Source organism: Haliaeetus leucocephalus, unplaced genomic scaffold (assembly GCF_000737465.1).
Source record: "Haliaeetus leucocephalus isolate CR32 unplaced genomic scaffold, Haliaeetus_leucocephalus-4.0 Scaffold506, whole genome shotgun sequence".
Classification (NCBI taxonomy): Eukaryota; Metazoa; Chordata; class Aves; order Accipitriformes; family Accipitridae; genus Haliaeetus; species Haliaeetus leucocephalus.
This window is the reverse complement of record NW_010972942.1, coordinates 2,495,390-2,511,725: the sequence shown is the minus strand read 5'-3', so window position 1 is coordinate 2,511,725 and position 16,336 is coordinate 2,495,390. Positions and strand designations below refer to the sequence as shown.

The following is a 16,336-nucleotide window of genomic DNA, read 5'->3' as shown; positions in this document are numbered from 1 at the left end:
CTTATGAAAACAAAGGGAAAAGCCAATTAGCCATCCTTGAGGTCCAAAAGGAAATGGGAAGGACAGCTGAAGCATCCCTCTGTCCTAGGTTAATGTTAACAGACTGTTAGACCCCGTTGCCACACCAATATGATAGCATATGGGCATGAAATCCAAAGAAAGCTTCTGACTAAAGATGACAATAACTCATTTGGGAACATTTGTACAGACTGGTAATTAAAAATTGCATGACTATACAGTTTGGGCAACACAAAAGCGAACCCTGAATATGCAGGAAAAGAATAAGTGGGATATCTGGGTCCAAATCTTCAAAAGTTACACAGAACTGTGGACACCATGAGGTATTGGTATCTAGAAGTTCCTGCAATCAAAGATAACTTCTGTATACTGCAGTTAATAGAAGCCCCGAGGAACGAGTACCTTATGAAATCTAGCATTCACAATTACGGATCTTATAAGAACTGTGATTTACAGGTTCATTTGGTGCAATAAGCTGTCTTGGCCTGTGATCCATAGCCCAACTCAGACAATAAAAAGATAACTGTTGTCTTCTGTGAATTTTTTACCATAGAAGACCCTCTAATGCATGGAGATACCTAGAGAATGCCTTAAACTGAAGTCAGCTAGGGATGGATGTTTGCTTCTGTGGTGACTTCTGTAGTGCTTGTAATTTGGTTGTCTGGGGGTTTTTTCAGTGATCAGACATAAGAGGTAGAAGTCTGATAGTTTGACAGTTGAAAGGAGAGAGACATAAACCAAAAACTCTAAAACCCAGAAGCTGCCAAAAACAATAGTTTTATAAACACCCTAAGTAGAACGTTCCTAAATTCATTTGACAGCTGTTGTTCCTGACCACAGGCCTATTTCCATGGAAGTATCTGAATATACAGTGGCTCAAATAAGTCTAAATTAATTATGACTGCTTTTGTAAAAGGGAAGACAACATGGCTGAAAGTAGACAGAAGGGCTCAGCATTGACCTTTGGTAACATTGTCCCTTCTCCATCAGAGCCAGAGAAAGAATGGAGAGGACAACTAGCTTCATCATTCAGTCTAAGGGGGTGTTTGAGATGTTCGGATTGACACATCTTGGTGGAACTAAATTCTTGGACCTTTATTTATGGTTCCTAAATACTACAGATAACACAGTAACTAACACTTCTTCTGCATACAGTGTGCAAGCAATTAATTCAAGCCCACTCATCCTTCCCTAGATTTAGTTTAACATCTAGGAATTCAAAGGGCAAATGTGAGCACATGGCACATCTTATATAGCTGCAAGCAGCACCTCTCAATGTGGAACTTTAAAATGAAACTCTGTGAGGTGCTGAGGATTATAAGGGCATATCAAATAAAAGACTGAGCTCCAGAGCAGAAGTGGAATGTAAGCACTGAACTGGCCTCAGGCTGGTCTGGTGGATGACACCTCTCCTGAGTTGCATCCTTTAAAGATGGTTGTGCTGTGAAACAAGTTTGGCACAAGCATCAAATGCACAACATACATGGGTTGTCATCAGGAGCATCCCTGGGCAGGCGGAATGAGAAAGAGATTTGATTTTTCCTTTCTTGATGTTTTCCAGGAGAGGCATGCTGCAGAGGTCCGTAGAAACAAGGAGCTCCAGGTGGAACTGTCTGGCTGAAAACAGCAATGGTGGATGTGACCCATCCCCACCATTAGTAAACTCCCCCCGCCTATATTATTATGGATCATGCGATATCAGTATGGGAAATGTATGACATGGTTTAAAAAAAAAATAAAAATCAAGAACTCAATAAAAAACTTTAAAAAAGAAACAAAAATAAAAACAAAACCAGTGCGGTCTCTTTGCAGAATGATTTGCTTGATGTTTAAAAAACTTGGATCTTATTTTGTAAATACTTACATTTTTGTTAAAAAATACAAGTATTGCATTATGCAAGTTATTTCATAATCTTACATGTCCTGTAACAGGCTTCTGATGTTGTCTATTTCCACTCGGTTGAATTTGCTGGGTCTGTTCATTTGAAGCACCTCACGTCTAATTCCATTCCCTGCGACTTTCATTCCAACCCACCACGAGGTCAGTAGTAGTTCTATGGTGCTAGAGACCAGTCATTGCCTAATAAACTAGACTGCTTTGCCATCAATAAGCTTTGTTGAAACAGTGACTAGATCACAGGTATTGTGATTTCACATTCAGCTGTCCAAGACAAAAGGCTCTTAAAACGTAGTTTCTTCAAATGCAACTTAACGCTACAGGACTCTGTAGTGTGCTATACAATTGAGGTTAAATTGCCACGTGCAGTACTTGTTGCTTCTGGTTTTTGAGGCGAGAGGCAACAAATACAGCTGTGCAACAGAATGAAAGCAAGTGGGATCAGTCTGAGGCAAATTTAAGAGGCACATCGTAACCATCAAGCTATGACAAATTCTGGATGATGCCAAACAGCCATACAAATGCTAATTGTAAAGTGAGCTTAATTCACCACCTGAAAATTTATTGATGGAGCAACTAATAGATAGCATCAAGTGGCTTTATCTGTAGGTGCCATGATCTATGATACTTACCTGATGCTACCACATTACATGTGCAATAGTACAAGAAGCTACCGAATATTTCACCTGGAACCCATGAGCCAGTTGTTACCTTTTTTTTGACACTGCTGACTTCCATTTGTCATGACCTTTACTCTTCAGTGTTAGCCAACCCTACCTAGTGACAGACATCTAGGAATAAGAGGGCTGAAGCAGGAGGAATGACTAGACAGGGTGCTTGTGCCAAGTACAGTATCACCAAACCTAACACATCATCCCCAAAATAGCTGCAGTTTTGAAGTTGTCCCTACCCCCCTGGAGGTTGCTGCCTGCATATTCTACTCTTCATTAGTGCTATTTTCCTGTATGTCATTGTGAGCAAGCTGTGATTAATAAAGAATTGGGGTTCTGTGAACTGAAAAAGGGCTTGTCTCTTCTCTCGCTCCAGTACTTCTCTGACATGTGCCCATGTGAGGTGAAAACCTAATGTAGTCATAAAAGCATGGAAATGAGTCTTAGATAAGACGTATTAATAAACCAAGCCTATTTCTCTGCTAATACGGGACTGACCCCTGCTATGTGTTTTCCAGTGCTTAGGCTGGTTGTTTTTAAAGATTACCATATAAACTAAGCCTATAAATGTGACCTCTAGCACTGAGTTTATTAAAAAAGAGAACTAGCTACACGTACATGCACATGCAAACCTTAATCCTGTCTCAATATTGGGGGGAGAAAAAAAGAAATTTGGGGAAAGAAAAGTGAATAATGTAACCTGGGTACATACCTGAATAGCTGCAGCAAGATTCTGGCTCTCAACACACTGATTTTCAGGGTAAAAGGGATTAATTTACAGGATTTATTGAAAAACACCAAATAGCTAGGGAAGCTGCTGAGCTGCAGAGCTGAGATACAAAATTGGATCGGATCCCGTTTAGAACTGGACAGGTGATTGAGTTTTCTGATTTGAAGTCATGAAAGTGGCATCATTTACTTGCTCTTTTGGAGAGATGGCTCCAGATCTGCAACAGTCGGAGCCAAGCTGTGTCCCTGGAAGACTTGGCCCACAGTCAAAAAGCAGCAGAAGCTGATCCGGGCGCAAGGCTGCAAGCTCTTCTGCGTGCAGTGAGCTCTGTACCACAGAGTGAAAGTACTCCACCTTGTTATGGCAGCTGGGTTTCCTTGCCTAAATTCCTTGTCTTTCTGGCAAAATTAGGAGAAGTAAACCTGGCAGAGAACCCAGACAGCAAACTTTGAATCTGGATGTCGTGAGCTTCAATGTCACCAAGCCTTCAAATTTTGTATGTTGCTTTAAGCCCCAGTGAAAAAGGTCATTCAGTCAAGTTTATATTTCAGTTTAAGGTCCATGATCTTGGTTGGAGGGCTCCTGGATTTTGGTTTCGTTTCCCAACGGCAAGTCACTTACAGTTTTCCCTGTGCATTGACTTAACAAGCTCTGGTCATGCTTCCAGCCCTTCTCCTGTTTGTCCTGGTGGCTATGCTTGCTCGGAGAACAGGCCAAGGACACATCTCTGGTGCTGAGGCCAAGCAGGGCAGCCTGCCTTGCCTCCATGGGGCTAAACTCTCTTCCCCCACAAATGAGGGTGTCCACATTCAAAGTGCCTGTTGGGATGGTCCCCGGCACATGCTCACCCCAGCACAGACCCCAGAATTGCCTGGGAAATGCTTCTCAACAGGGACCAAGACCGCACCAGGGCAATGAGCGAAGAACAAGGCAGTGTGAGCACTGTAGGCCCATGTCAGAACCCATGCTCTGCTGCAGTTCGCTTGGACCTTTTAACAGTCATGGGTCTGGCCTTCATTTTATTAAGGTATAACTACATTTTGAAAGCCTGTTTGCAGATACACTGCATATTTAATCTATAGCAGCAAAAAGAAATACCTGGAGAGCTGCAGCGTGGACATTTCGTTGTATTACTCCTGATTCCTTATATTAGTTCCTCATATTGTGCTTTAGTACTGCCTTCCTAGCTCCTTCCTGCTTGTGCTAGCAAAAGTGTATTGGTTCCATGGGTCTCTCATGTGGAGTTACAGATTAAGGATCTCCTTGAAAAGTAATAAAATATTCAAAACAACCATTTTTAAAGTATTACCATTCTGGCTACTTGAAATATCTCAGGTGGTTTTTTTTAATTCAACGTCAAGCAGAGTGCTCAGGACCTTTAGATAAAAAAAGTTAGGCTGCTTCTTTGATTAGCTGTAGATGCCCAACTACATGCCGTGAGCTGTGAGCAGCTGATGCAGCAATGCAGAGCATTTTTTTATGTAGGCTGCCTGAAACCTCCCGCAGTTCAGGAGGGAGCCTGGAGCTCTGGCATTGTACGAGGCAGATGCTCCCTCCTCCCATGGAGATTTACAGCGGCTCAGCAGCAGGGCAGAGCTGTGCAGCACATTGAGAAAGGCAATTCTGACCTGTGGCCTCCGCGGGGAGGGCTCGGTTTCCTATTAGTTAACCCATCAGTTATGTCAAGGCTGCCATGAGGAGACTGCCCCGGTAATCAAGCAGGAAAGATCCAAAACTGTCTCAGCTCACGTGGTCCTACTGAAGCCACAAAATTTATGCTCAAACCAAGTCAAATATTTCCAAAGTCAGGAGGCTTGGATGTAGGGTTTAAACCCACCACTGACCCAGAACTTGAAAACAATGCCTTTTTTTCCCTTTGTTATCACGCTTCCTGCCAGGGGGAGGTGGTTTTTTTGAATGACTGGAACAAAATCCTAACCCTTCTATAGCCAAATAGCAAAGTCTGTCTGTTCCTTCACTCCACAATCCCCAAACACGTCACAGATCTACAGCAACATCCTATGCACACAGGCACCGAGGCGTCTGCCTTTCAGATGTGATCAGTGTAGCAAAGAGCTTTACTCGCAGCACCTTAAACCATACAGAGAAGAGAAGTACTTCTCTCTCATCTCCCAGAAGCAGAGGGACATGGCATTTAAAACCTACGTTTAGAGCAGCACGAACGAACACCTTCTTTCTCATCCAACTGTTGCCAGATCCCATCATGCCGAATCAAACCCTCTCATCAGGTTTTTGGTGGAGAGAAGAGAGGATTGCACAGGAAAAGGCAGGCCCTACTGACATCTTGCAGCACATGCCCCATCCTGAGCATATTTCAGCAGTGGAAGGAAGCAGCCATTCACTCAGCAGAAGGGCTATTAATGGGAGAATTTAAAATAATCTTTCCCATGCCCCAGGGCTGGTGCCGCAGTGATGCTGGTGCAAGAGTGCCATGCAGTGGTCGGTCCTATTAATGGAGCTCATCTCTAAATAGACCAGGGATTGTAAGGATTTCCTCTGAAGTATACCCATTTAGTCTGCTGCACAGTTCACACTAAGTCTTCATGTAAGGTGGATGGTGGCTCTGAAATCTGAAGACTGAGTTCAGACATTTGCAGGTTTAACTCCGTTGTAACATGAGCGGCACGACCACAAATAGCTGTGAGACCAAAAAGGGCTGATATTTTTGTGTGGAACAAGAAGCAGCCAGAATTACAACTGTTGCACCACCACCATCAGAAACTCTCATGACTATGAGAATATCTGCATTTCTGAAACTTCAAACATTACTAGAAAGCAACAGATAATACACAGCGGCCAGCTCAGAAGAAAGACCAAGGACATGTTAAAAGCAACATCAGAAGTAGAGGGAAAAGTAAGAAAAGCTAGCATAAAAAACCACCAGCAGATCAGGGTCTAAAAGAACCATGAAACAACTCTCAGATTTGAAATGTAGATTTCAACTCCCAGCAAAGGAGAGAGGATGGTCACCCGTGAAAAACACTGAACTCTTTCTCCACCCCCACCCCAGTACTTAGAACTAGGGCCCAAGACAGAAGAGCTTAAAATCCAGCCTACAGTATATATGTAAATGTAACCCATAGCTCTGTGAGCAGCAGAAACCAGAGTATGCTATGGACTCCCATGGATTAGGGGGTCCTCCAAGGTACAATAAAATGCCTGTGCTTCAGCCGTTCATAAGTTCAGTGTCATGCCGATGCTCTGATAGCAGCTGAGCTTTAACTTTTCCTCTGGGGAAATCAATGGACGTTCCTTTTTCTATTCAAATGTCCACAAAGACCATAGGAATGCATATAATTGATAATTTACTTAGGGAAACACTCACCTTTTTCAATGTGATGCCATGCTTCCTTTCTTTTGGGTGGCAGTAAATAGCTGCTGGAAAATGTCTTCCTATTGTAACAGGTTGGCTTTGGTCAAATGGGTCCCAGAAAAGGAAGCTCCTGGGCAGCTCCTGAAGATGGAGGACATGAAAGGTATTATCCAAGATAAAGCCCGGACAAGTGTGATATAAGAAAACAGCCGAGCTACAATTTAAATTTCTTTTAGCTAGTATAGTTGCAACAGATTTTCTAAACAAACTTTGAAAAACAAGTACACCATAATAAAATACATTTTTAAAACATTAACTCTTAAAATACGCAATTTTCCAAGGAGTCTTTTAGATAATAATTTCCGCAGGCTCACAGTTTGCAAACCCCCCCCATGTACAACTGCTTGTGACCAGAAGAGGGCAAGCTCTGATTATTTAACAGGCAACTACAAATGGTAAATTTTATTTTAAAAAGCCTGTCAAGCTGTGCACTATGCTGAAATCCTGCTTTGTGGAGATTGATGTTCTGTATTTGCCCTAAAATCTGGATTTAGTTTTATATGCAACATAAAAGATAGTACTTTTTCCTTGGGCAAAATTCATTACTTTTGCTACATTTCCTTAAGAATGCAGCGCTGGGCAGGCATTGCATATAAGCTAAAGGATAAGGTAGTCATGCAAATAAACAGGTTAGAATTAGCTGTTCCATTAGTCTGCAGTTTAGGAGCTGGTTCTAATTCTAGACAGTCTGAACCAGCTCTCCTGTGTGCTGGATGGAGGCAGGAGAACCTCACTGCTGTTCAGCTGGATTTCGAGCAGGCTAGGAAAGGGTGATGCTCAAAGCAGAAGCAACCAGACTCAACCGCTGGGACACCCCTTCCTGCACTGCGTTTTACACTTACACATTTGCAAATGATGAAAAAAATGGTGGAGGGCAGTGGTGTATGAACAGCTCTCAATGAACCAGGAACGGGTTGCCTGGATTGCAGATTATCCCTGACATAGGTATTAGCTTGGGAGCAGCACCGGATAAATGCGTATCTTCTGCCTCCAGGGACAGGTTTGGAAGCAGCACAGCTCGTCGCTCACAAAACACAGCCTGCGCCCGAATTAACAGTTTCTGTTAGACCTTTAAATGTCCCCATGAAGGGCCCGCTCAGTTTTCCTTGTGCCATGCTCCTAGGACACCCTGCCAATGCTGGAGGGAGCCTGACCCACTCCAGCCTGGTATGTCAGCTTGGGTGCCTGCCTATGCGGCCACAGCCCACAGCGGAGCTCAAGGGGAAGGAGAAGACATCCCCCAGGCAGCGCAGGGAAGGAGGAGGCTGCCGGCTGCCACTGGGAGACCGCAGAAAATCCGCAGCTGCACCCGAGCTGGGGGGAGGAGAAGGGCAAAGCTGGGGGTGCCGCTTCTGCTGTGAGCCCCCCCCGTCCCTGGGACCTCAGGAGGGGTCCTGTGGGAAGGTGTGCTGTGCGTGGCATCACAGGGCGTCCTGGGAGCTGCACTCTGGAGCCATCCAAGGCGCTCTCCAGCCCTGACACCGCTGCGTGGGTGTGTGTCCCTGTGCTCCCCAGCTCACAGCAGGCCGTCAGCCTTGGGCATGATCTGCGTGTCCCGGCCAGCTGATGGCTCCATATTAGAGCTGGCTGTAGAAATTATACTACTTTTTTATTTTCAGTGCATTTTTACCCTCCTGCTTTATGCAATAATCAAATGCTTGGGCTAGTCTTAAAAAAGTTAGTATTTTTCCATGAAAGGATTCGTGATGACTTTTAAAAGCAGGCGGGCAACTCTGTTCTCTCAGGAGGCTACCTCCATAGCTTTGATACAGCTCATCAGCAAATCAAGCTGGAACTTACAACATTGAACTTAGAGAGATTCTTCCTCATTATTTCCCATTATTTTTATGGTTATCCAAGGTTGCCAGCCTCTCCACATCAAGGCCGCGGGCACATTTTTTTCTTTCAAAGCTACCTAGTAGTGGAGGACTAGAAGGAGACAATGAAAATAAAAGAGCCACCTAATATCATTCTTCTCTACCTAATCATTTTAACAAGAAGCTGATAATTTGGACATCTTCCAGAGCTCTGGAACATGCAAAGTTTAGTGTTGCCAGGCTCACTTTTGGCCAGTGCAAGCTGCTGCTGTGCCAGGCAGGTCCCGGGCAGGGCTGGGGAGTTCCACGTTCCTTCCAGTCAGCCTGCACGCAGCTGCGCTGCTTGGGCACTGGAGATTGTTTGCTGAGACACGGGCTGTTTGCACCATTTGGCCTCCATGCCGAGGCATGTTTAGTGCTCATAGATGTAGCAAGCGCTCTTGGCTATACAAAGTGCTTTGCATTGCCCAAGGCATCTGCTGGCTCTTGCCGCACATGTGCAAGGACGTATCCAAACAGCCCTAAGGTCCCTGGCCTGGGCTCAGGGCTGGCTGAGCTCAGCCAGCTTGAAAACAGGATCTCCCCAGCTAAAAAATTCCATGCTGGGAGTCCCAGGACACGCCGGTGCAAGTGCTCAGCAGCCGTAGCACACTTACCCGGGCTCCAGCTCCCCGCTGGCTCGGCTCAGCCGGTGCGGAGGGCCGGCAGAGCCACCGCGGCTGCGCAGGTCTCTGCAGACCCCGGAGTCAAGGCAGAGCTGGCGCTTTGTCCTCCACCAAACTCTGGCTCTTTTTCCCCAACCCCAGCAGGTTCCTCTGGTCAAGACTTCCCATGCCATGGGTCCCCAGTCTTCCTGTGGCCAAGCTGGCTCCTCCTGGCTTTTTTCTACTAACGCCCAGTTAGTCCTTGGGGGTTTCTGTGAGTATTAAAGCGGATTTGATTCCTTCTCTCCTCCAGGAGGCATTGGGTAAGTCCAATCGACTGTCGTGATGCTGAGGTTGGCTGTCAAAGCCACTCGGCCACCTCACCCCAGCACCGAGACCTCCACCAGAGGCAGATAGGAAGGGAAGGGTGCGGGCAGGACTTGCAGATTTGTTCTGTACCTCTGAGCCAGGCTCCCCAACGCATTGACTGACTTTACAAGCTTTTCCACACTCCTCCTATTGCTTCCCTCTGAATTAAACAAATACCTAACTGCATGAATGATGTCTTGCAGATTTGATTAATTCTGCATCTTTTGAACCTTCACTTGCAAGAGCAACTGCACTGGGTGAGACCAAGTACCCATTTGGCCCAGTCCTTGGCCGCTGCTGGTGGGCAGTAACGGGTGCTCGAAAATGAGTATAAAAACACTGCAGCCTCCAACAATAGGCACTCCTGAAGCTGCCTGAGCAAGAATTACTTAGTACGGTTAACATCCCTGATGCACATTTTCTTTTATTAATACATCTAATCACTTCTTGAGGCCAATGGAAACTTCTGCTATCCATAACAGCTCGTGACTGTGAGCCCCACAGGTGTTCGATTTCACCTGGTAGTGGTGTCTGCTCTCCGCTACATCTTCAAGCAGCTCATCGGTTCTTGCAAAAAAGGAGAGAGAGGCAAGAAACTTTGAATTTGTTGGCAAAGAAGGAAAATTTCCTGGACAAAGTTATTTCCTTCCTCCAGACCAGCAGCTCCCCAAGTCTCTGAACCCTACTCACCCACCCCCTATTCAAACACCAGCATGAAGGCAGAATCATGCCTCAAAAGTACAGTTTGCTTGTCTGTATGTTCCCAAATTATTCGGTTTCTTCCCAGTTTAAGCAGCGTAACTCTTGAGGCTCGGGCTGCTTTCACAGACATGCTCCGAGGTGTTAAAACAGCGCGACATGCAGATGTGCCTTCCTGGTCTGCACAAGCCAGCTTCTGTTCTTGGCAGTCACCAGCCAAAGAGTAGTCCTTCCCCTAAGGAGCAGGTCTCTCTCCATCCAGGGTCTCAGAAGTGGAGTGGCTCTTCTCCTCACTCACTGGAAATGGATACCCATGCACACTTCATATTTTCAAAGCTTCTGCCCTGGGGTGAAAAGCTGCCATATGGGAATCCTCCCAGCTAGCACAGGTCACCCAGAGAAGTTACTGCTTACTACTGTAAGCATGGAGCACTGTCTCAGACTATATGGAAAACTGGAATTTTTTTCTATGTTTTAATACTGGAAAAATTCCACTCTTTTTATTTGGACCAATGTAATATAGGGTATGTTTTTTTGTCTTCCTATTTTACTCCTTTGCTAGAGAAATTAGATTTTTCTTAGTTTGGAGGAGAATAATTCTCTACACTGGAAGGGGATCCCTGCTTTCCCCTGTCCTGTAACACAGGGGAACACCATGCAGTCAGATACTATTATTTTACCTGTAGCCTTCTATGGATTCTCCAGGCAAAGAGAGAAAAGCAAGAGGTTTCTAAATCAAAGATAATTGCTTCCCAGGGGAACAAAGCACATAGTTGTAGCCTGTATCTCTTCTTTTTTCCACCACGTTTCAGACTATTTTCCAATGGGCTTAAAGGCAGGACAAAACCAAGAAATCAACTAAGTATTCCAGTTTGCTAAAGAGCTCTGTATGCATTTTGTAGCTCAGAAATCCTACGCCTAGCATAGGATGATGTACAGATCTAGAGTGTAAACAAAAATGAATGAATAAAAAAGAAACACACTATGTTTCTAAGCAGTACGTTGATTTCTGCTGAATGTAGTATTGAGCTTTCCCTCTCTGCAGTGGAAATCAAACACAAATACTCTGATAGTGAATCCTGGCATAGCTATACCGGTAAACTTAATCTTTCTTGGTTTGGGTAACATGGGAAAACATGATGTTTCTCCTTATTCTGCTCAGTGATTTATTCATTATTCTGGCATTAACAATGACTTATTTTCTTTCCACTAGCCCTTTAGTTGAAGCTATAGTTCACTGAAAGCACAGAAAAGCTTTTGCACAGTGTATGTTATCTCACTAAGAAAAAGGCTTAGAACATGCTTTTGCATCTTTGCATCACTATGAAGACAGTATTGTTCTTCAAATGACCACTATGTTTACAGTGGTCTTAAAAGAAAGCAAACAGAAATTTAAAATGAAATTATCTCCATTATATTTGACCACACAAGGGCTGGCTGAAAAGACAGCTGCAAGTAGCTAGAGCAGTTGCAGTTTTATTCAGCAGATGGCCTTAGAGAAAGACTATGAATTTAAGTTACCAAAATGCCTAAAGAAGAGTTGGAACAACTCCACAATTTTCTCAGAATTAGGTAAGACTCATGAATCTCGCCATCTTGAGGCCTATTTCTGAGAAAATGCCTGGAGATGGAGATAAATTGCATCAATGGAGTGACTTTAGGAAGACAAAAGGAAGTGGGTATGTGGGTGATACTATGAATATTCATGGTATTCATTGCATTGCATGAGGTAGCTGCTATACATCAACAGAGGTAACCATGTCAGTAACTGCTGATATTTTATTAAATTTAAATCTGAGGAACAAGCCCACTATGAAATTGCACATGTAGCACTTCAATAGCAAGTGCAACAGTCAGCCTGCTACTGGAGAAACCATTCACTACTTGTATTCATAGGCTTTGGGTACAATATGTTCCTAAAGTAATACAGTCTATGAAGCATTAACAACTCCATATGGAATCATAAAAATCTTTTCACATAAATATCAAAAAAGCTGCAGAAAAAAACCACCCTCTGACAAGGGGCCAGCAAGGAGGATTCTTCATGCAGAAGAGGAGAAACAGTCTATAGTCCTGCACAGAAATGGCCTCCTCATGAACCAGTGGCCACATGCAAGACACAGAATGGCCACTCCTGCAAACAGCAGGCCAGATAGGTACATGATTCTGGTGAAAATATCCTGCGTTCAGGTAGCTGCAATCACCCAGGCCGCTGCTGGCAGATTTTAAGCTGCCTTCGGAAAGTTGTGGGAGCATAGACACTGTTGCTGTAAATAGTATTAAGTTCAAGGCAACTCAAAGCAGAAATAAAGCTTCTCTCATTTTATCTTCTCACCCACACTTTGGATGACTCACATGTTACCTACTTTAGTTAAGTGGGCCTCTCTCATGACCCAAGTCCTCCAGACAACTGCCCTAGGTACCATTACAAGCTACCCATCCTCTGAGTAAGCCTGTGCGTGGCATGGGGCTTCATTTGGTACAGCAGTCATAAAAGAATGTGAATCCATGAACCTCTCAAGTGCTACTGAAGGTCTTAGAAAGGACGCCCCCTCTTACTACAAACTGCTTAATATTTTCTGGCAACAGAGGTCTCAGAGGCCATCGTAGAGAAAAATACGTAAAGGAGAAGGCAGACAGTTTCTAAAATATGTCGGGTTTACCCGACATCAGAGCATAAAATAAGATAATACTCACAAGTCCTGGTAAAAGTGTTTCATGATAAATGCAGGTCATTCTTTGGGATTTGCATGAGGGGATGAAACAACATAAATAATAAGGTAACACATCATTTTGAGTGTTTGGACGTCATCAATTCATACGTGCTTCTTGAAACAGTGCAATGCTTACCCTCTGGAAACCTGTTTAAGTCACACACAAGGAATTGCACAGAATCCAATACTTGTCAAACCGAAGAAGTGTTTTACTTTGTGAAGAATTAACTTTGCCTCTCAAAAACCAGATGTGGATCTGCAAAATGACTTAAGAATAAGTTTCTTTCCTCTTCTTTCCCATTAATCACAATGCAATTTACTTAATTTACTTAAAGGTGGACCATTTTCATGGGTTCTTAAAAGAGAATGGATTATAATGAAATTGCTATGGCATTCTGAACTTATATGGAATTCTTTAACTGGACATCACTAGTAAGTGCTGCAAATGTTTTGTATTACATTAGCATTTAATTGTTTTTGATCATTCATGTTTTCAGCCCTGAGAGAATACTGAATGAATTTTTGGTGTTGAAACATTATCTCAGTTTTTATTATTCTAAAGAAAAACTGATGGTGCTATAACAGTCACAAATAGATACATCCTCAGAGTAAAATCTTCTTAGTTATAGATTTAAACCTTTGCATTTTGAATGTACTTAAAAAAAACCCCTGCAATCTAAAATTAACTGTAAACTTCATAGAAAAGGACAAAATAACACTTAAGAGGTGTGGTTGTTCATTTGATCTTTGCACGGCTAATAAAAGATCTGACCTCAATATTCATTAATACCAATAGAAATTTGTTCCACAATGTCAGTAAATGTTGAATCAGGCTCCAAATAGGTCATTCAAAATCTCAGAGTTGAAAAGCTGAGTCACTGTAGAAAGGAAACATTTAGAGTCACTTGAGTAAATAAGAAAAGGCACATACTGTGGCCCTTCAGACAACATCTGCTTTTTATCTAGACACCATGGCATAATTTTCCCTAATAAGGAAAGTACACTGCTGTTCATCTGGGACTATGGCAACCATTCATTCATCACGTGCATCCAAACAGTACCTGTATCTGACTGCAAACTGAAAAAAGTAGCATCAGCAAAAGAAACACTCTCTTTGCCTTCCTACAAAGAAAAAAAGTTACCTGGTAAGTACCTGTGACCCCATGTGGGACTCAGCTCAGGAACTGCATCTCTCCATTCTCTGACACAGATGAACTTTCTGGTTGGGCTACCTTCCTGCCTTCCTGCTTGCCAGAGCTCTCATGAGTTTATCAATTCTTGTGTTATTAATGAAGCCATCAGAATAGTAGGTTTGGTATAAGACATACAAACAATAACAGACTCTACATCTCAATAAAGTACCTAAGCAGTGGCTTGTATTAAGAGCAAGTCCTCGTGTGCTGGATGCAGGCAACACTGGTCTCATGTTGACAGCAGGAAGAAATGCATGGAGAAGCTTGCCTGCTTTACCGTAACTCTCGGTCACAAATCAACCTATCCTCAAAGAAGAAAGTCAAGCCACAGCCCTGAGCATCCTATCTAATTCTCCCATCATGTTAGATGCTAAACCTAAAGTCAAGGACATGTTGTATAGGTTGTAGTTAGGCATCTGTGAAGATGATTGCCAAGATCACTTATATCTATTTTAATCCACCTCAGAGAGGAGTTTCTTTATCAGCCCTTTTGGGGAGAGATGGAAATGATAGAACCTTTATGCTCACTTGATTTAATGATACATGGTTTTGGGCGTGCTCCCAGTGGCCCATCACCCAGAACATTTGAGGGAACCAGAAGAACCTGCCAGGAATAGGAGAGCTCAATAGTGATCCCACATCATTTAGGATTATTTAGGATTCTGGCAGGATACACCAAGTGAGCACAGCACCACGTAGGAGCCAAATGAAGGAAGAATCTGGTTCATCCCGGTGTTAAAAAATGACTGACCTTTGAGCAAATCTGCTGGCAGTTGTATGTACCAGAGCAGGCCTGAAGTAACTACAAATGATGCCTGGCGATAACAGTTAAAGCAGAGTCCTAAAACATGTATCTGCTGAACAGAGCCAAGCAAATCATGAGCTGGTGCCTCTGATCAAAGGCCACCAAGCAAGAGCTGCAGCATTCCTTGGCACGTTCAGGAGATCCCATGGCTATTTTTGACAACTACCATGTGGTGGCCAGCCAATATATTCTGCAGATGGGCAGATGATCACATCTTGTTGCCAAAAAGCTTTAACAGATTTACTGTCTTAAAGAGATCCACAGTGTTTCTAAGCTCTCTCCCAGGCAGTAGCATCTCAGCACCAGGTGAGCTGCGAGACCGTGTCCAGCAGGTGATGGGGCACTTCAGCTTACTTCTCAAAAGATATCGCAGAGCTTATGGTGCTCTTTTAACCAATTCAGGGCACACCTCAAAGGCACCCATAGGCCCTGGGGAAGGATTGTGTCAAGGCCATGAAGGTGCCTTTGTCACGGATAAAATCTGTTGCTGGGCACAGACATGCTGTTTTGCAGTGCGTCTCAGGCAACCAGTGAAAACATAAATCTGTTCAAGTTTGAGGGGTGCTTTACAGAGAGCTGAAGCCCCTTTGAGTAACACTCTTCTGTCAGCAGAAAATAAATCTTGTAGATATTATGCTGACTGAGCATCGCTTTTAGCATTTTCAAACACAATGTCACGTAGGAGGATGCCAGAGAAGTAGTCAGAAAACAAAAGAAACTGCAAGCCAGGGTCTTGCAAGTCTCCAGTGGAAATGGTTTTCATGTCAAATGACATGAGTGTCAAACATGAGTCACTGCTGCCATTTCTCCCCGCCCAGAAGAGTGAAATGTATACTCTGTGGTCAAGGCAGAGCAGGACAGGATGATAGATAGTATGCAGTTTGACTCCAGTGCAAATGAGCTGTTAGGGTTTAATAAAGGTATCTCTCTATAATGCATATTACATTTCCATAGCACTCCGTGAAGGACTGGAAACAGCCTACCAGCCCGTGTGAATTTACCAACATTTCAGTGACAGAAAGCAATACTCTTGGAAAGCTCTTCTGAACCGCTGCCCGCATTTAGTAGCTGTGGTGACTAATACGAAGCTGTTGTTTTAAAAGCAACGTTGGAACAAGAAAACTGTAGTTCTCCTTCATTTCCCCCCCTGATTTTATGCCAAGTGCCAGCAATGACTGACAGTTTGATGCAAAGAAAAGTTTAGTTTGGGGTGTAATTATTTAGACGTAAAAAAGATGAAGCACCTGCAAAAGTGTGCACACATAAGACACGTCTTTTCTTTTTGAGAGCATGGCCTTATATAAAGAGGGCTGCTTAAACTAAGAACAAAGTGGGCCAATCCTCAGCCATGGCAATATTTTAAGCAAAGCTCCACCAGCTCACGA

The 16,336-nt window shown here is 43.6% G+C and overlaps 1 protein-coding gene across 2 annotated transcripts in view; it reads left to right on the top strand.

Moving 5' to 3' along the window:
- The window catches only part of STMN2 (stathmin 2), a 41,531-nt gene extending 38,594 nt beyond the window's left edge, over window positions 1-2,937 (top strand). For both annotated transcript variants that reach the window (XM_010575863.1, XM_010575862.1), the window contains one exon: window positions 1,580-2,937. In XM_010575863.1, coding sequence (XP_010574165.1) covers window positions 1,580-1,639 — 60 coding nt within the window. In that variant the 3' untranslated portion in view covers window positions 1,640-2,937. The remainder of the gene's footprint in view (window positions 1-1,579) is intronic.
- Window positions 2,938-16,336: the final 13,399 nt, after the last annotated feature.